We start from the raw sequence: 20,795 nt of genomic DNA on the forward strand, positions 1-20,795 counted from the left end.
ATTTTGTCAGCCCTGAGTCACTGCCTTTGCAGTTGTAGCACAGGATAACTTTCATTTTTCCTCTGCTTCTGTTCAGTTCCTTGCCATCTACTCTGACCCTCTGTGTGAGTCTATTCTTCTGTTCTGCTTTCTAGAATGTCCCCTACCTATCATCCTTGTGCTTATCTTTTTTTTAATGTTTTACTGCATGACTTTTCTCAACAGTTATTTTATTATCTGCTTACATTCTCCCTAGTTGGTTATCTTCTCAACTATCTACTCACACGGTTTGTGATTTTTCATTGTCCTTCTGTACTCTTAAAAGCTAGTATCATTCTGGTCTGCTTATTGAAACAGAATCACTGTAGTTCTTAGAGAATCCAGTTGGATTTCTACAACACAGTAGCATGTGCAACTGTGAGGGAAGTTCTGGTCTATAGTTGAGAAATTCTGGGATCACCCTTGGTTGGCACTATTCATGCTGGAGTACCTACATAACATACTCTGGTGACCAGGCCAGTATGGCCCGGACCCAGTGTACTCTAGATTAGATCTGTGCTTTTTGCTTGTCTGATACATCCTGTGGAATTTTGCAATTGGGCATTTACTCCTTCGTTAGCCCCAGACCAGACACATAAATAGCCCTCTTATTGCATTTACCAGACGATATTTGGTTTTACTGTCTGTCTTTCACTCCATACTGGAAGTTGCAGAGAGGAAGGACCTTCCTCCTCTTTATTATTCTTTACATATTTCCTCATACAGTGCCTGGGATGCTGGTAGGCCCTCAGTAAATGTCCAAATGAGTGAATATTTCTAAATGAGGTAAGAATACCTGGCAAAATGAAAATAATTGGGTTAATCCAGGAAGAGATAGTATTCAAACCGTAGAATAGAAGTCATGGTCCTGAGTCTACCAAAATGTGGATATTGGAACTATGTCCTTACTTTGCACGGCACTGTGGTACCTGGGTTACAAAGCATGAGGATGTTTTTCATTAACACAGTGCAGTTCAAAACAAGAACTGCCTGTAGTATTTTTTTTTTTTTTTTTTTTTTTGCTTAAATGTTCGGATTTTAGATTTTGATGGAGCCCTATGAATACCTATATGTTTACATAATGGAAGAACTGGTATTTAGTTCTACAAAGTTTAAATTCTTATTTGCCCCTGATTAGTAACTTGGACCATGTTGAAATTTAAAAGTGATGTTAATATTTTGGAAAAAGGTATAGGGGAAATGAGTTTTCAATTTGAGCTAAACAGATAGGCTTGGATAAAGGAAGTGAAATCTCTCTAAAATTTTTCAGACTTTTAGGGCAACTGGGTGCTTAGTTGGTTGGGCAACTGCCTTCGCCTCAGGTCATAATCCTGGAGTCCCAGGATTGAGTCCTGAGTTGGGCTCCCTGCTCAGCGGGAAGTCTGCTTCTCCCTCTGACCTTCCCCCCTCGTGCTCTCTCTCTCAAATAAATAAATAAATAAAATCTTTAAAAAAAATTTTTCCAGAATTTTAGAGGTGACATAGTTCAGAATAAAATTTCCCTAGAAATACTGGAGGCTATAGAGTTCTGAGAGGAAAAGAGAGTTGACAAGGACTTTATAAATAAACCTGGAACTGATCACATTACAAATGGGAATTCACCTGATTTCTCCTTGCATTATTTAAGTGAACGGCAGTGTAGCACACGCGTATTGCATTAAGCTCAGATCTGTAGGAAACAAAAATACAGTTGTGGAAAAGAAGAGCTGTTTAGTTGTGAATCTGTGTAGAGTTTGCCCACCTAGCTCTTCCTCTGACCTTGTTTACCCTAAGACATTCTCTTGCCTTCAACAGTTGGTGGCGAGTCAACAAAGCACCCAGCACAAGCTGGCACACGTTACGAGCAGGCCAGCCCCTGTGCTCTTCACGTTTCTGCCAACACTAGAACCAGACTCTTTAGTTTTCTCACTGTTGTATTATTTGGTGCATACGTTCAAATAAGGTATTATGAAGTTTTAATTTTTTTCTTTGTTTTAAGGTATGATGAATGGGTGAAGGCTGACAGGATAATCTGGCCTTTGGACAAAGGTGGACCAAAGAAAAAACAGAAGAAAAAAGCAAAAGTATGTAATATAGAGTCATATCCTTTATGATAAATATAGGTATTATTTATATATATTGTACTGCTTTTTATAAATCTTGTTTTCTCATTGTGATAATCATCTTGATTCTTTTAAGGTAGTTGTGATTTTCTCTCTTACAACCCAGAACCTAAAAGAACAAAAATGTAAACATATTATCACACTGTTTCAGGAAAGGTAAAAACCAGGGACCCCTTAGGGTTTAGGCTTCAGACTCAAATGTCTATAGGGGCTATACAGAAAAAGGGTAAAGCAGGGTTGATAGTTAAAACACATCCCTACTGGCTAGTTGTACTCACAACCACACCCTCGATTTTCAGCCTTTGCTGTAGAGATTCACCTAGTGTTTTGTCTGTTTAATGTAGATATCTTTCTGGTGCTCAGGGAGTAGTAAGGAATGAGGCGGAGAAGTGCTGAGTAGTTGTGCATCTCTCTAATGCATGGACTCTGGCTTTCACAATGTAATTGCAATGTTGCAAACTATAGACTATCATATTCATATAAATACAAACTGTGTTAGAAAACAACTTGCTTTTCACTATTCTCAGGGTGTTGTCAAAACCTTGAGTTTCATAGAATATAGTTACGAGTTTTATAGAATATAGTTACAACAGGCTTGAAGACTAAACTCAAGAGACCTATGTCAGTTTGAGTATAAAATCCTTATTTTTTGTTTGTGTTTGTTTTTGGTGGATCATTCTCTAAGCAGCTCCAACATCTCATCTATAGTTACCCTTGTTCTTCACTAGATGTGATGTGTCAGGGTTAAGGGAGCAGTATTCACCCAGTTTAACCTCTGAAAATTTCTCCTCTTTAATAAAAGTCAAAAGCAACAAAAACAAAAAGAAAACAACTTGCTTTTAATGTTTCTATAAGCACAAATTAAGAGTTGACATATAAAGTGTGTAACCTTTCTGAGTTATGGTTCTCCTTGGAGAAGTAGAATGTTTATTTTTTCTAAGGCACTGGCCCTTTTCATACATTTTGTTGTTGTTACCCAGAATAAAGAGGACAGCGAAAAGGATGAAAAGAGGGATGAGGAGAGGCAGAAGTCAAAACGAGGACGACCTCCTTTAAAATCTACACTTTCATCGAACATGCCATATGGTTTGTCTAAGACTCCAAACAGTGAAGGAAAATCAGGTACCAGAAGTGCTCGCAGCAATATGCCAGACAGCTCACCTCTGTCAAATGGAATGGAAGGTGCTCGAGTTTGAGGATCGTTGATTTAAAAAAAAATCAATAATATAAATAATAAACCTTCACTTGTGTGTGAGATTCCTAGAAAGTCATCTAAATTTTTAATCTCATATAATTTACACTACAAAATTTGACTTGAAGAAAATCTTTATTTTAGTATATCATGTTTATTTAAAATTTAGTGGTTTTATTTTAACTTGGGAATACTTTTCTTAACAGTATTGTAGGAATATTCTAATTTTTTTTTTAAAGATTTTATTTATTTATTTGACAGAGACAGAGAGAGAAGGAATACAAGGAGGGGGAGTGGGAGAGGAAGAGGGAGAAGCAGGCTTCCTGCTGAGCAGGGAGCCCAACGCGGGGCTTGATCCCAGGACTCTGGGATCATGACCTGAGCCGAAGGAAGACACTTAACGACTGAGCCACCCAGGCACCCCAGAATATTCTATTTTAAAAGAAGATGGGTTGACAAGTCATGCATCCTACTCTGTGCTGCACTGTCTTTCAGACGTGCACCAGTGTTTCTCGTAACTCAGTGCTGTTCACCTAGGATACTTTAACAAAGCTGAGACCAGAGTTTTCAAAAAGCACAAACTAATGCAATATAGGGATGAGTATAGGTAAATATGTTCTATTTTGTTTTTAACTTTACCCCCACTTTTCTTCACTTTGTGTGCTTTCCCATGTAATTTAAAGTGTTAAATAGTAGTCTTACCTAAAATTTTCCCTCCCTTGAAGAAAAAAGGTATTCTGAACTACAAGATTGCCATTTGTCCATACAGTGTGTATAAAATAGAGAAGGGTATGCTCATACCTCCTTACTGCCATCTGCTGGGAAGTTGTCATAATACACAAATGCTAGATATCACAAAGTGTAAGGTGTCCTTAGATAGCATGCTCTTGTGCAGTGTACAAACTACAAAACTATATACATAGTAGTCTTAGTCTTGCTCAACTCCTAGATGAAACTTCCTTTTTTAACATGAGAACAAATGGATTCTAAATTTTGAATATGATAAAATCACAAAACCTTATACCTTTTCACTTAAAAAAATACATTTAGGTTTGCCTTTTTGAATTTGTTTACAATATGATTACCAGGTGGGCAGAATTTTTATGTTTTATAGTTCCTTACAGCCTAATTTATTATTTTTAAAAATAATTTATTATAAAATAAACATATTTTATAGCTCCTCACAGCCCTAATTTATTTTTTAAAAAAATTCTTTAACTTAATGAGAATGATTTCTTTTGCAAGAAGGTGGGGCACCTGGGTGGCTCAGTTAGTTAAGTGTCTGCCTTCGGCTCAGGTCATGATCCCAGGGTCCTGGGACCCAGCCCTGTGTTGGGCTCTCTGCTCCGCGGGGAGCCTGCTTCTTCCTCTGTCTACTGCTCCCCCACTTGTGCTTTCTATCTCTTTTTCTCTCTCTAATAAATAAATAAAATCTTAAAAAAGTTTGCTTGCCTATACTTTTATGTCTTTTAATCAGAAGAACATTTAAATTTTCGGGAATTCAAATTGCTCATTTTGTACATCCCCTCTTCAGAATTATGTTAAATAATTCTTTCTAGGGACACAAAGTGCCCATCACATTTATTAATCAGTACCTATTAGATCTCAGATCAAACCACTTAATGAATTAACTTAATATAATTTCAGTACTAGTCCTTTGATTTTTCTTTTTCTTTTTTTTTAATTTAACATTTATTTATTTATTTTAGAGAGTCAGTACAGGGGTGAGGGGCAGAGGGAGAGAGAGAATCCTAAGCAGAATCCCTGCTGAGTGTTGAGCCTGATGTGGGGCTCAGTCTCACGACCCCTGGATCATGATCTGAGTCAAAACCAGGAGTGGCATGCTCAACCAACTAAGCCACTCAGGTTCCCCAGACCTTTGATTATTCTAAGGATTAACATAGCCTAAACATGATACTAGTGAAAAATGCAAAATAGTTCTTTTATAGAATTGAGATAGTAATATTTTCAATGTGTTGTATTTTTTACATGGAGTTTAATTTGAAGTACCCCCATTTAGGGCACAAATCAATGTATGACCAGACATTTTTACAGGGATATACTCAGAGATACATGATTAAGAGTTTTGTTTGGGTGGTAGAATTTTTATTCTTATCTTATCTTTTATTCTTATTCTTATCTTATTGATAATTAAGATAGAAACCTTTGTAATATAATATTTCCTTTTGCAGACTCTTGCTCATCGGATAGTGAAACAGAAGACCTTTTAGAAAAGAATTTGATGAATGAAGATCTTTCTCCTGATGGTAAAGAACTAGAAAAAAATGAAAATTTAAATGATGATAAAGTAGATGAAGAAAATCCAAAGATTGCTGCACATATATTAAAAGAAAATGAAAGGACGCAAATGCAGCCTTTAGAAACACTGAAGTTAGAAGTTGGAGAGAATGAGCAAATAGTACAGATTTTTGGAAATAAAGCGGAACACATAGAAGAAGTTAAGAAAGAGGCTGAAAAATCTCCTAAGGGAAAGGGAAGACGAAGCAAGACAAAAGACCTTTCTTTAGAAATTATAAAGATTTCATCATTTAGCCAGGATGAAGCAGGAAGTGAACCTCATATAGAAACTCAGAGTCTAGAATTTTCATTAGACAGTAAAAACTTCTCTTCTACTACTGAAGATGAAACTGACCAATGTGCAAAAGAAAAAAAGCTGAAACGGAAAATACTGGGACAATCATCACCAGAGAAAAAAATACGAGTTGAGAATGGAATGGAAATGACAAACAGCTTATGTCAAGAAAAGACCAGTGACTGTGTTGCATCTGAGGGAATGAAAAACTTAAATTTTGAGCAACATTTTGAAATAGAAAATGAAGGAATGCCATCATTAATTGCAGAGTCAAATCAACGCATTCAAGAATTGACAAGTGAAAAATTTGACAATCCCACTGAAGAAACTGTAAATACTCCACGGAAAGAAGAAGAGGATGCAATGCCTCTGATCGGGCCTGAGACTTTGGTTTGCCATGAAGTCGATTTGGATGATTTGGATGAGAAGGATAAGACCAGTATTGAAGATGCCGTAGTTGAAAGCTCTGAGTCTAACTCTCTTGTTTCTATTCCACCTGCCCTTCCTCCTGTAGTTCAGCATAACTTTTCAGTCGCTTCACCACTTACTCTCAGTCAAGATGAGTCTCGAAGTATAAAAAGTGAGAGTGACATAACCATTGAAGTTGATAGCATTGCTGAAGAATCTCAAGAAGGTCTCTGTGAGAGGGAATCAGCGAATGGGTTTGAAGCCAGTGTTGCCTCTGGTACCTGTAGTATAATTGTTCAAGAAAGAGAAAACAGAGAGAAGGGTAAGGACTTTCTAGGGAGAATATCAGCCTTTATGATCAACCCCAAAATTAGTAAGTTAAGAGTTTTAGGAGCTCTTGAGCAATAAAGTTCCCTCCCTCCCTCCCTCTTATTCGTGCTTTCCTTTCTACCTCCCCCTCTCCTTTCCCGTGCCCTTAAAAAAAAAATGTATATGTAGAAATTTATTTGGAGTAGACAAGTGAATAATTACAGCTGCTCTTGCCTGGCTGTGGCTCCAGAGCAGGGCACAAAGTGCGGTAGTGGGAGTCATGGCAGGACAGGCGTTTAGAAAAGTTTCTTCTCTATGACTGAGTTTTAGCTGAAACAAGTGCAGCTGAAACTGTAACCAAAGGAGGCATTATGCTTCCAGAAAACTCTGATGGAGAAGTATTGCAAGCAACAGTAATAGTTGCTGGATCGGGCTCTAAAGGAAAGGGTAGAGAGATTCAACCAGTTTGTGTGAAAGTTGTAGATAAAGTTCTTCTACCAGAATATGGAGGCACAAAATCATTCTAGATGACAAGGATTATTTTTTATTTGGAGATGGTGACATTCTCAGAAAGCACGTAGACTTAATAAATCATTACTGAAATGGCATCATGTGAAGCTGCCCATTCCACTGAGTTGTGAAATCTTTAATCATGTAAATAATTTACATGTCCCTTTTATAATAAAGTAATGGTATCTAAAATAGACATATATTTTTTTCAATTGTCTCTTTCCCCTTATTTCAGGTCAGAAAAGGCCAAGTGATGGAAGTAGCGGATTATTGGCAAAAAAGCAAAAGCGTACCCCAAAGCGAACAAGTGCTGTAGCCAAAAGTGAAAAGAATGGAACAGGTTGGTGCTTTCCAATGCTGGCTTTAGCATAGTGGTAATATTTTCAGCGTTTTGTTATTTTAATCATTTGTGTCAATTTAAAAATAAATTTGGTTTAGGGGCATCTGGCTAGCTTACTTGGTAGAGTAAATTACTCTTAATCTCAGAGTTGTGAGTTCAAGCCCCACGTTGGGTGTGGAATTTACTTAATAAAAAAAAAATTTTTTTAAATGTTTGGTTTATTATGTTCTGGAAATAGCAATTTTTCCACTGGTTTTTAATCTGAAGGGGCTTGTCGGTTTTATTTGGAGCTGGGATAGCTGTGATTCTTTTTTATGCTCATTTCATTTGTATTTCTTACGTAAAGTGGTTTAATACTGAGGAATGTATTTGAGAATCTTGAATAATAGGAAAGTAATATTTGTTCTAGTGGTAAAAGCAGATTAAGTTTATATTTCTGAATGGAATGGTTTACTTGAATCTAGAAAAGCTGATTTCTAAATAGTATCATGGTATTTTTAAAACAAGAAGATAGTAAGATTCTTACAGAAACAAACAAGAAAGTTAGTAAATTAGTATGAATAGCATATGTGAGAAAGACTTCTGTGTGGACTAAAACTAAGTTGTGGAATATAATAGAAATAAACATGGTTGATTTTGACAAAGTTTTATTTCCAAAACATGCCTTCATACAAGGCTGAAAAGAAAATTCTAGGTTACAGTAGATACATATCCTATGGAGGGAGCATATAATTTATATAAGATAAAAGGTATTTCAAAGGAAAACTTTTGAACCATATTTGAAGTTCTTAGAGCCACATGTGGCTAATGGCTGGACAATACAGATGCAGAGTACAGAGGAGGAGTGATGGGAAATGAGAATGGAGAGTCAGCAGGAATTACAGAGGGCAACTTAATAACGTCATAGTGCCCGGCAGATAGGTTTGTCAGACGATCAAAGTGACCACCACCAGTAATAGGACTAATGGGAATCACGTACTACCTGACAGGATGCAACAGGAACACAGGAGCACATCTGTGACATTCCTGTCAAAGAGGCATAACCTGAATATAATCATGAGGAACCACCAACAAATTCCAACTGAAGGGTCTTCTATAAAATAACTGATCTGTAATTTAAGAAATTGCAAAGGTCATGAAAGTCAAGGAAAGAGAAACTGTTGCAGATTTAAAGGAGGCTTATGAGACATGACAATTAAAAACAGCATATGATTCTCGCCCGGATCCTATTGCTACAAAAGACATGATTGGGTCAAGTAGAGAAGCTTGTATGGGATCTGAGAATTAGGTGATAATATGTTTGTGTTCATTTCCTGATTTTGATTGTTGTATTATGGTTCTCTCAGTGTGCGGTAGTTTTAAAAATGTACCTACAAATCTGTTGATATTCTCCCCTTCAAGAGACAAAGCCTAATTCCCTTCCCTTGAGTGTGGGCTGAATGAAATGGTAGAGTATGACTTCAGAGACTAGGACATAAAAGGCACCACAGATTCCTCCTTGCTCTCCCTTGGATCACTTGGTCTGACGAAAGTTATTTGCCAAGTCCTGAGGACACAGCAGTCTATGGGGAGGTCCACATGGTGAACTGAGTACATCCTGCCAACAGCGAGCAAGGAGCTGAGGCCTCCTGCCAAAAGCTACATGAGTGAACCATCTTGGAAACATAGTCTTCAGCTGCAGTGAAGTCTTCAGAGACCACAGCTTCAGCTAAAAGCTTGACTGCAACATCGCAGATTCTCTGAGCCGGACTACACAGCCAAGCTTCTCCCAGATCCCAGATATTGTGAGATATCCAGATATCCCAGAGATAACCATTTGTAGTTTTGAACTGTTAAGTTTGGGGCCAGTCTGCAGATAACTAATATGAGAAGAATGTTCTTATTTGTAAGAAAGAAGCACTGAAGTACTCCAGTGTGGCTGGATAACTTAACCTTTAAATGGGTCAGAAAAACATTTTTTGGTAACTGTTCTTACAAGTTTTTTCTAAGTTTAAGGATTGTCTTTAAAGTTAAAAAGATTAAAAAGAAAGGAGATCATCAGTTTTACTTTTGGGACTTCTTATTTGTCAAGAAGAAATGAATTTAAGAGATGGAATCACTGAGACTCAGTTATTAGTTACAGAAGAGGGACCTGCTGATGACCATATGGAATACAGGAGAAGCAGCAGGTTGTTGGAAGAGTAATTTAGAGAATGTTGAGTTAGGGGTACCTAGTATTAGGGAAGTAGGGGTCTGGAGCTTAGAAGAGTCTGTTTTTAGAAGATGGTTATGTGAAGGATTGCAAGATGATGAAATTGTCATGGGAGAGTTGTAAAATGAAAAGAAAAATAACTAAAAATAGAATTCAGTGGGCTGTCTTTATATGGGCACTGATCAGAAACAAATGCAAGTCACTAAACACTAGTGGGTTTGAATGAGAAAGAAGTTTTGAATTCTATAGGATATGCAATATGATTAAAATACATTCAATGAGTTTGGTGAATTATATATGTTGGGACCCTAACAAGAGCATGGGAATGTGATTAGAAGATGTGGAAATCAGGATAGCAAAGAATTTCTTTCAAGAATTTCGACTTTAAAGAGAAGGAAAGGGGTGCCAGGTAAAAGGGGAAGTTCGTCTGTTCCCTCCCTCGCTCAGGGCGGGAAGGATGTAAGCATGTTGGTAGACTGGGAAAAGAAGCTGAAAATAAAAGAAGAGGGATAGCTGATGTTGGGCTATTTTAGAGGAGCCGTGAGTGGATGGTTTTAAGAGGACAGCTGAAGAGATTAGTCTTCAAAAGCATTCTCCACTTTCTGAGCCCCCCAAAAGTTAATAAAGATGGATGCAGGTAGAGGAGGGGCTGGGAAATTGAGTACGTAACATTCAACTTTGCTTTTTCAGTAGAAGGCAAGGTTGGCTTTTGAGAGTAGGGTATGAGAGATTGGGGAAAAAAAAAAAGTAAAACAGAGAATTCTAATTTGTTATGAAGTGAAAAGCAAAAGCATATCTAAGTATAAATCTGGTGAGGAGGAGCAGAGTTGCAAATGATTATCTGATCACATTTTATTATATGTATGTTAAAGGAAGTATATACATCAAGTATTTTTTGTGCTTTTTCATTTATGCAGTTTGGGTAGCTTTATATCTTGTTTTAAACATAAATGGGGCAATACTGTACATATTGTTCTATAACTTTGCTTTTTTATTTAACAGTATATATTGGGTATTTTGCCATTTTTGTTTTTAAAAACTTTAGCTCATTCTTTTTAACTTCAAAGTATTCAGTAGTATACTTGTCCTTTGAACAACAGGGGTTTAAATTGTGCAGATATACTTACACAGATTTTTTTAGAGTTCTGTTAATGTATTTCCTGTTCCTTCTGATTTTCTAACATTTTCTTTCTGTAGCTTACTTTATTGTTAGAATATACTGTATAGGGGCGCCTGGGTGGCTCAGTGGGTTAAAGCCTCTGCCTTCAGCTCAGGTCATGGTCCCAGGGTCCTGGGATCGAGCCCCGCATCGGGCTCTCTGCTCAGCGGGGAGCCTGTTTCCCTTCCTCTCTCTCTGCCTGCTTCTCTGCCTACTTGTGATCTCTGTCTGTCAAATGAATAAATAAAATCTTTTTTTTTTTTTTTTTTTTTTTTTATTTATTTGACAGAGAGAAATCACAACCAGGTAGAGAGGCAGGCAGAGAGAGAGGAGGAAGCAGGCTCCCCGCGGAGCAGAGAGCCCGATGCGGGGCTCGATCCCAGGACCCCGGGACCATGACCAGAGCCGAAGGCAGAGGCCTTAACCCACTGAGCCACCCAGGCGCCCCATAAATAAAATCTTTTAAAAAAAATTTAAAAAATTAAAAAAAAGAATATACTGTATAATATTGTATATAACTTAGCCGCTCTGTGTTAATCAATGTATGGTATCAGTAAGGCTTTCGATCAGCAGTAGGCTCTTAGCAATTAAGTTTTTGGGGAGTCAAAAGTAAATGCAGATTTTTGAGTGCATGAGGGGTCAGTGCCCCTAACGCCAGTGTTGTTCAAAAATCAAGTGTATGTAATTTTTAACCTTTTTCCCATCGGTTGGCATTTAGGTTTCCATTTCTTTACTGTTAAGAAATTTGTGCATTTGTACACTTATTTCTGTAGGATACAGACCCAGTATAATTGCATGGTCTGCTGCATTTTGATATTTGATATTTTTTTCATTTATAATCTCTGATCCATTTTTTCTTATTCTAGGACAAAGTAGTGATAGCGAAGATCTTCCTGTCCTGGACAATTCAAGTAAATGTACACCAGTAAAGCATCTTAGTGTGTCTAAGCCACAGAAGATCGCACGATCTCCTGCAAGAATTTCCCCTCACATCAAAGATGGAGAAAAGGATAAACACAGGGAAAAACACCCGAATTCATCCCCTAGAACATATAAATGGAGCTTTCAACTCAGTAAGAAGATTTAGAAAATCTGAATGTATTTTGTAAAAGTGATATTTATCTTAAAATGTCAAAATAACAAACAGTGGCTGCCAGATCCATTTATGTAGGTTTCCAAATATTGTCTTATCAGTAATCACCACTTACCATCTTAAACATAAATCCATGCCTTTTCATAATGATAACCTGATAAATATTAGAGAAAGATCTCCAGTAACAAAATAAGATGTGTGTTTGTGTAATCAATGAAACTGAAATACGCTATTACTGACAACTGAAAATAACCAATGAATGAAAAAAATCATTGATACAAAGAAACTACTTGGATGAGTAACTACAATTATAGATCAGGGATGCTGTGTGTTTATGTTTTCTTGTGTTTATCTGATTATTTAAGTAATACATCATTAAGTAATACATATCTGGTATAGAAAATTTGGGATTTATACAGAAACCTTATTCATGAATTTAATCACTGTCATCCCTGCTTGTAGAGCCTTATTTAGTTAATATGGAAAGTTTTAATAAACTAAAGCTTTTGATGATTTAGAGGTTGAGTTTTGATAGAACTGCCAAGAATCTTCTTTCCTCAGATAATTATTTTAAAAACCAAATTAACCTTTTTTTCTCCTTTTAGATGAATTAGATAATATGAACAGTACAGAGCGAATCTCTTTTCTCCAAGAAAAATTACAAGAAATCAGAAAATATTACATGTCTTTGAAATCTGAAGTTGCAACCATAGACAGGAGGAGGAAAAGATTAAAAAAGAAAGACAGAGAAGGTAATTTGATTATACTTTTTCTTCCCTTGTTTTTCAAATATATGCTGTCATTTTAGAAGATTTACATTAGTTATTCTTTGGATATAGTACACATTTATTAATTGTTATTTTTAGATTCCTAGTTCTATCTTCTTTGTGATATTATTGAAATGAGTGCATCAACAGCTGAATTAATCAGGATGAGAATATTGAAAAGGACTGTGAACTATTTTACAAAATGTGTGATTTTATTAAATGTGGTGGGTTCCCAAGAAGAGTTAGCTACTCCCTCTGAAATTCACTCTTTGCTTAACAAATACTTATTGGTTACCTATTAGTTACTATATTTGTTATTATGAGGTTCACCAAAATTAGAGGGCAAATGGGTTATCCTCAGAGAGATGATCTTTTTACAATCATAAATTATTTCCTAAGGAAGGAGCTCAACATAAGTTGAAATTGTTCACTCAACATTAATGTGCTCACACTATGTGCCAGGCCCTCTTCGAGGTGGTAGCAGCACAGAGATGAATGAGATACAGACTTTGATTTCAAAGATCTTAACATCTAGCAGAAAGGGTGTGTGATGAGGGCATCAAGAGTGATATTACCAAGTACAGGAGTTGGTGAAAGGAGAGATTACTTTGGATTACTCATGGAGAGAGAGTAGTGTCTGACTTAGACCTTAAAACTCTGTAGGACTGACTTATTACACATAGATAGGTTCACACACATCTACCCCATCTGCAAGCCCCACTAAAAGCAGTAAAGAAAATGAAAAGCCCTGTACCCACAAGAACAAGATAATGGGATAGAGGACCACAGTAACAAGAAATGTCAACAGTTTCTCTCTTGGAAGATGAGAAACAGATGAACTGCTAAAACCTAAGCTTGTTTATCCTTGGAGTGGGGCAAAACAAAGCGCGATCCAGTCCATACCACATCACTCCAGCTCTGCAAGCAGGGACATAGGTGAGGCTAAAAATGGAGATTGGTGAAAATGGAAGGAGAAATTGCAGCCTTTTGTCCCATCCTGTGATACAAACTACCTTCTTCTGCAGCTCTAGCAGAAAATAGAAAATTAACTGATTGTACAGACAGTCAGTAACTGTAACTGTAGACTCAGGGACACCAGCCAGCTGAAGGTGAGAGTGCAAAAGCAGAAATAATGGGCCTGAGCAAAAGTCTGCAGTAGTGAATGATGAAACCCCTGTCCCTTTTCCAACGGAAACTCTTACTTCTTGGCTTCCTGAAATCTGGCAACTAAGTTTATGTTCATTCTTCCGAGGAGACTGAAGGATTCTTCTGGAGAAGCTGGTTAACCCAAGAGGAACTAACAAAGAGACCAAATTTAGAGGTTCCTGAACCAAAAAGCAAGATCCTTGCCAATCACTACATATGCACTGCCCATCAATGAAAAGCTCTGCATACTCACACACAGCTTCCAGTTAACTTTTAATGCCCCTCTCTTAAATATGGGAGCCCCAAGACCAGATGAGAAAGCTTCTACATAAAGGTAGGACCTGAGCTGAAGGCACACGACTGAGTGAGCCTCCCAGGCGCCCCCAAATGTTATACTATTAATACAATTCAGAGACCAAGAAGTATCTCTCAAAAATGAAAAATATGACAGCAGGAATTTTTAAAAAATGTAATAGAAGAGATAGATAACAAAGCTAAAGAAATCCCAGTACATGGTGAAAAAGAGAATAGGAGAAAAGAACTAAGAGAAGTATAGGATCTGGTTAAGAGATCCAACTTCTGAATCACAGGCTTTCTAGAAAAAGAATACTGAACACAGGAGGAAGCTGTCATCAGAGAAGTATTATAAGAAGAACTTCCAGAAACAAAGGATATGAATTAGAAGACGAAAGGGCTCAACTGTAACATCTATTAAAGAATGGGGGGAGAAAAATTACACCCAAAGCACTGAAATTTTAGAACCCTTTGGTTTACCGTATAAAGGTGTATCTTAAAAATGGGTTTTAGAACAGCCTCAGGTTTCTCATGTCGGGTTTCTCAGTGCAGTAGAAACTAAAAGCCAAACTAGAAACTAGAAAGCTAAGAAGACAACATAGAATTCAGGAAACAAGGAATCCCACTTAGGAAAAGAAAAGTGATGAAAAGAAAGGTGATGAAAGCGATAGGGTGACCACTGCCTAGAGAGCCAACTATTCCAGGAACAGGATGGATAGGAGGAGAGGGCTCCAGGTTCTGTCTCTTTAAAAAAAAAAAAAACCAAACAAATTATGTGATAGGGTTGCTTATATTAAGAGTTGTCTGCCTGTGGCAGAGAGTTTGGGAGCTAATTTCTGATAAAATTACCTGTATCCTATGTGATCTTGAATCACTCTAGCTCAAGTCCAGCAGTGTTAATTCCTAGAAATAAGACAGAACAAATGGAAGATTAGGCTTTCCATGTTTGTCCTTTTCTTTAACAACTGTAAATAGCAAGAAGAAGTCTTTACAGAACTTTTAAACTTTTAAAAAGAAGGGCAAATGAGAAAGTTGAAATTTCTTCAGAGCACCCTGAACTGCTTTAAGTTTCCTAAAGGTGATAGGAGTTTCAGACAACTAGAAAGATTCTTTTATTACAGTCTTCCCTTTTTTGTTTTCTTAATTTTTTGTAGTGCAAAGTGAGTTATTAAAGTGAGATCCTGAGTGATTTCTGGAATATTAGAATTCGTAGTAACGAGTTACATGTCACATTGACAGTACACATACACACTGAGACATACTTAAAAATTAAAAATTTTTTAGGAGCAAGTATGCAAAGTTTAAGTAATTAAACTTTATTTTTTTAAAGTAATTTATTAGTAAGTAATTTATAAAGTAATTTATTAGTAATTTATAAAGTAATTTATTAGTAAGTAATTTATAAAGTAATTTATTAGTAAGTAATACCTAAACTTAAAAATTAAAAATTTTTTAGGAGCAAGTATGCAAAGTTTGGTGGGAGACGGGAGCTTTGCAAAGAAAAACACCCCCAAAAAAGGCTAATTACCAAATGCATAGAGTTGTGATCCTTAATCTGTGTTATGTCCTCCTGGAGAGTTCTGTTAAAGTCATTTGAGGACTTTTTCCCGTTTTGTTTTTTTTTTTTTTACATAATCTCTGCACTCATTATGGGGCTTGAACTCACAGCCCCGATATCAAGAGTCGCACACCCTCCTCCTGACTGAGCCAGGCAAGTGCCCTGTGAGGACATTTTTCTAATCAGACACTCACACTTCCATCCTGATCCTGATCCCGTCAGGATTCTGAAACCTGACCTGGATAACTGCTGTTGCTTATGGGATGCTATGTGCATTAGGTCTGCTGGGGCAGGGTAAGGGTAGGAAGCCAATGGTTAGCTGCTTAGAGGAGAGTCTCTGGGATGAGTGAATGCTCTTGTGGTCCGAGAGCCCAGAGACAAAGGAGGAACTTGCTACAGTGAGAATTTAAGCCTGGTTGACCTTGTTTTGGTTTTGAGGCAAGGTGAGTTCCTTCCAGCTATCTTTCAAGTTAGGGTTTAAGAGTTTATTATCTCTTTTATCTTTACATTTTAAGATGCCTTTTTTGGACTGAGTTATTTGACCAGAGAGTGATTCCACTCAATTGTCCCAGTTTTTGCTGACAGTTTGTTATTCCAAACCTTGGCACCATTTAAGAGGACTGTAATTGAAATGAATACTAAGAAATTTACTTCTGACTTGCCAGCAGCTGGGTATCTTTATGTGATAGTCTAAGAGGTCTGATGGAGTTATTTTGATTCCACAGTGTCTCATGCAGGAGCCTCCATGTCATCTGCTTCGTCAGACACTGGAATGAGCCCCTCATCCTCATCTCCCCCACAAAATGTACTGGCTGTAGAATGCAGGTGATGAACGTTTTCTCTGCCTTCCCAACAGTTTGCTGCCATGGACATAAATCCCAAAATCCTGAAATACAACCACAGAAAGCACTCAACTGGTTTGACATTGCTAAGTATATCCTGTATACCTTTCCAGGCTGGATTGTATCTATTCCCTCTTTTTTCTTTTTTTCTGTTGCAAAAAATAAGCTGATTAATAATTGAAGGTTAGGCAGCCTGCCATATTTGTCATAATTTTTCCTCTTTGGCTTTTTTTTTTTTTTCATTTTTTGTGAAGATAGAAAAAGGGCACTTAGCAAATTCAATTTGTATAATAAAGCTTTCAAATGTTATAGAAATCATAGACAAGCAAGTGCACATGATAAACATCAAAATATTATCCAGCTGAGTAGTGACTGCTGCACTTTCACTGAGATGTATTTGAACACTTGGTGAGTAGGGGGTTTATGTTGTTTTTTTTTTTTTTTTAACTTGTTGTTTTTTTATTTTTGTGGAAGCACTTGCTATTTAGAACTGCCAAAGTATATGTTCAGCAGTGTGCCCAGGTTTAAAGGTGTAAATGGGACAAAATAAATTGTGAAAGGAAGTGTAGTTGACTGAAAACTACAGTTGTAATAAGTCTTCCACTTTTTATAGGATTTTTGAGCACACAATTATGCAAATATTTTAATGTTTATTAATGTTTACAGTGGAATTGTGAATAAGTTTTCAGTGGACTATCTTATCCCTTGACAAAAATATTTTGTCTTTTTTCTATGTAATTTCAGAGTTTTTATTTTGTTACAAAAAGACAAAAATGAAATATATAACAACAATGAAGTTATTTAACAAGATTTCTAAAGCTGAAAATTTTGTGTAAAATAAGGTATTATCTTGCAACTTGTTAAATATATTTATTCAGACATTGGATGTTGTATTTTTATGTATTTTTTAAAATATTAATAAAATTGAAAAAAAGAAAATTCTAGGTTAATTCACTCTTTGGATGACAATAGCTCTCAGCTGTCCCTTTTACAGGAGGTTGCATCCAGTAGCTTTGCCTGTATTGAAGGGAGTCTGTCTCAGTCCTTCAAACAGTATAGAACTATAAATGGGCATCTGGATCATTAAAGTATGTCCTCGTTTAGAAACTTTGGCAGTCCTAGTGTTTAAACTGTTTTGAGGATCAAATTTTTGGTTGCCCTTAAGATACTTTGTCATAGTTTTTATGTTTGCTATACTGCCGAATAAATTTCTATCTCCCAAAGTTGAGATGCAACAACTAAGTAAAGCAACTATGTATGCTTTGTCTGTGAATTGTTCCACAGACTGATACATTTTGTAAATAATTCCAAAATCATGTATTTAAAGCATTTTTGCCATATACATTATGTAAAAAGGTGATTTTTTAAAATCAGTTTTTAAATTCATGTTTGTACATTGAAAGGGGTTTTTTTTAAACCTCCTTTTCTGTGTTTAATATGCTGTAGAGTAATAACCTAGATGCTCTAGACTGTATATCAGGATCTGATTTACAAGAACAAAGTCAGAGCCAAACACTAGTGATGGCATAGCATTACCGAAATCATTGTTTCTGAATTTCATTTTACCACATTGTGAACTTGTGATTCAGATTCCTTCCATTTTCGCAGAGAATTAAAAAGAAAAAAGTACTCTTGTAAAATGCACTTTTTTGTCTTTTCTTTGCAAAGCAGAAGTATTTCAATGTAAAATAAAAATGGAGCTCAGTGGGCAGTATTAATAAAGGCCATGTTTTAAACATAGGCTTTATATTTTTAGTTTTCATTTAAGTGATTGTTTTTTTTCCCAAGAGCCAGTAACTGAAGAGTTGGAAAGTCAGACTTTGCAAAACAGAGCATATTCGATATATTCGTCAGTCTTTACAATAAAATATTTCTAGCACTTAATTATAAAAGTGAAAAATGTCATGTCATTCAAATCCAGTTGGAACTAGGAGGCAACCTCAGATTCATATGTTAGAGATTTTAATGATTTCCTTCAGTAGCAATTCAGTAAATGAGAGAACTAGTTATTAGCTTGAATACCATCCCTTCTAATCAGTATAAATCTGGTAATGAATTATTGGGACCTTGCTCCAGAGAACAAAATTATATATTCATTCAATGGGTATGTGGACACTGCTAGAATCCTTTTATTTTGGAGCTGGAGAGGATTATGAAATAAGTGCATACTAAGTATTAAATTCAGGTATTAGGCATATTTTGAGTTTAGCTAAATTTTGGATAGTGCTTGCATGTGATTAAAAAAGTAAAAGTGTAAAGACACTCTTTAACATCTGAAGTAGAAGGTACTGTCTATAAGGTTAAATTCTTGAAGATTATGGAGACTGTTTCACTATTCCATTGTGTGCTTTTATTGTTTGTTGTATTTCTAGTTTTCCCGTCCTTCGCTAAGAAACATGTTTGTACTTAGCATATACATACTATGTCTTCCATGAAATTGCTTTAAATTGTGGAAATCCATATGGGTTAAACTATTAATTTATGTATCTTATTAAGTCCTAAAATACACCTTTCTTCTAAACCCTATAATTTGACATAACTGTCAACACTGTGAAAGCACTGGAAGCTGTATTCAGCCACACATAAAAACTATTACCAGAAGTCATTCATCAGCAATTTATCGGTTATCTGCTAAGTGCCAGGCCCTATGCTAAGGCCCAGAAGTTACAACAGTGAACAAGACAGAAAAGGGTCCCTGTCTTTAAGCAATGTATAATCTAATGAGGTAGGTTATACACAGGTGCCATGAGATACGTACAGGAGCCCAGCTTGGAAGACAAGGGTGGTCAAGGAAGGCTTTGCAGAGAAAGCAACAGTAAAACTGAGCCCCACGGGGATAATGAATTGACGATGCAAATGGGAGGAGAGATGGGAGAGTAAAGCACTCCAGGCGCATGGGGCTGGAAGGTAATGAGTCAAGGGAGGAACAGACTTGAGGTGGGAGACGCAGGAGCCAGGTCATGCAGAGCCATTCATTTTGTAAATAATTCTTTCCAAATCATGCATTCAAAGCAGTTTTGCTTCTTTAAACCCAAGCACTGCACCTGCCCACCTCTGCTTCTTGTTCCTCTGTTTCCCCCATCACTCTGTCCCTTCTCGTCCAGAGCCATCTCTGGAGCAACTTTCTATGAAGCTTTTGCTGACTTACCACCACCACCTCCTTCCTTTATGCTCTCATAGCATTTTCAATCTATCATCTTACATGACAACTTACCTTGTATTATGTTTACTTATGCATGTGTCTTTCTACCCTACTAGATGTTAGTTCCTGAAGTACTTAGTCATACTTGTATGCCACAAAGTGCCTGATCCAGCACCTAATAATACACGGTAAGATGGTCAAAAACTATGTTTAAGCTGAGAAAAATTACTTTTGAATTGCTGTTGTTTCTGGCTTTTACCAGTGATTCTTATGTACAAGTCAGACATCTGTAAATCGTCTCTGTGTTTCTTTTCACAAGGTGAGAATGGTAAAATACCATTTGAGAAGTGCAAAGTAGACCTGTTACACTGTCTAATCCCCAACCCGGAGGATTTGTAAACTGATGAGTTTTTTCCCTCATTTCTTCCTCTATGTGGTTACACACAGATTTTTTTATCCTGTTGGAGGAAAACTACTGTATGTGATGGTATTCATCATTAGTGAAGATTGAGGGGCTCTTAAGATGGAGTCTGAGCTAATGGAGAATTTCTAATATATGCTCAGAAATTTTTTTGGTTATTTACGTTTTATTACAAAACCAAATTTTTTCTTCTTAAGCACAAAAAACCTTTTCATATATTCATATTAGACTCATTAAATCTTTTTAAAAACTAGTATTTATAATTTTAGAGTTTACAGTTAATTATGAAGCTATCTTCCATTTTGTAATCTGTATCACTAAAATTCATTTTGAAAAGTTCTGTTGTGAAAAACTTAAAACTTCCATGTAAATATAATAAATGATTATTCTGCACAAGTAACTGGATTTCTTCTCAAGGCTAAGGTATATTAAACAAGACAGTCTGATTCAAGACTTACTACTTTAAGTTGCCAGATTTAGCAAATAAAAATGCAGGACACCCAGCTAAATTTCAATTTCAGACAGATAACTTTCTATTATTATAAGTATGTCCTGCATAAAAATTATGCTTTATGAATTATGAATCATCAATTATGAAGTTGAAATTTAACTAGGCATCCTGTACTTTACCTGCAAATCCTACAACTTGTTTCTTTGCCACTATATTCCAAGACATATTTATTATCCTCCAGACAAGCTTTTCTCGGTCC

The 20,795-nt window shown here is 36.4% G+C and overlaps 1 protein-coding gene across 3 annotated transcripts in view; it reads left to right on the plus strand.

Moving 5' to 3' along the window:
* ARID4A (AT-rich interaction domain 4A) overlaps positions 1 to 18,406 on the plus strand; it is a 67,012-nt gene extending 48,606 nt beyond the window's left edge. For 2 of the 3 annotated variants that reach the window (XM_046007290.1, XM_046007291.1), the window contains exons 18-24: positions 1,997 to 2,081; positions 3,101 to 3,302; positions 5,505 to 6,635; positions 7,368 to 7,472; positions 11,689 to 11,895; positions 12,521 to 12,667; positions 16,406 to 18,406. In XM_046007290.1, coding sequence (XP_045863246.1) covers positions 1,997 to 2,081; positions 3,101 to 3,302; positions 5,505 to 6,635; positions 7,368 to 7,472; positions 11,689 to 11,895; positions 12,521 to 12,667; positions 16,406 to 16,509 — 1,981 coding nt within the window. In that variant the 3' untranslated portion in view covers positions 16,510 to 18,406. The remainder of the gene's footprint in view (positions 1 to 1,996; positions 2,082 to 3,100; positions 3,303 to 5,504; positions 6,636 to 7,367; positions 7,473 to 11,688; positions 11,896 to 12,520; positions 12,668 to 16,405) is intronic. The other variant, XM_046007292.1, reaches the window with a different exon arrangement.
* Positions 18,407 to 20,795: the final 2,389 nt, after the last annotated feature.

Source organism: Meles meles, chromosome 6 (genome assembly GCF_922984935.1).
Source record: "Meles meles chromosome 6, mMelMel3.1 paternal haplotype, whole genome shotgun sequence".
NCBI classification, from domain to species: domain Eukaryota; kingdom Metazoa; phylum Chordata; class Mammalia; order Carnivora; family Mustelidae; genus Meles; species Meles meles.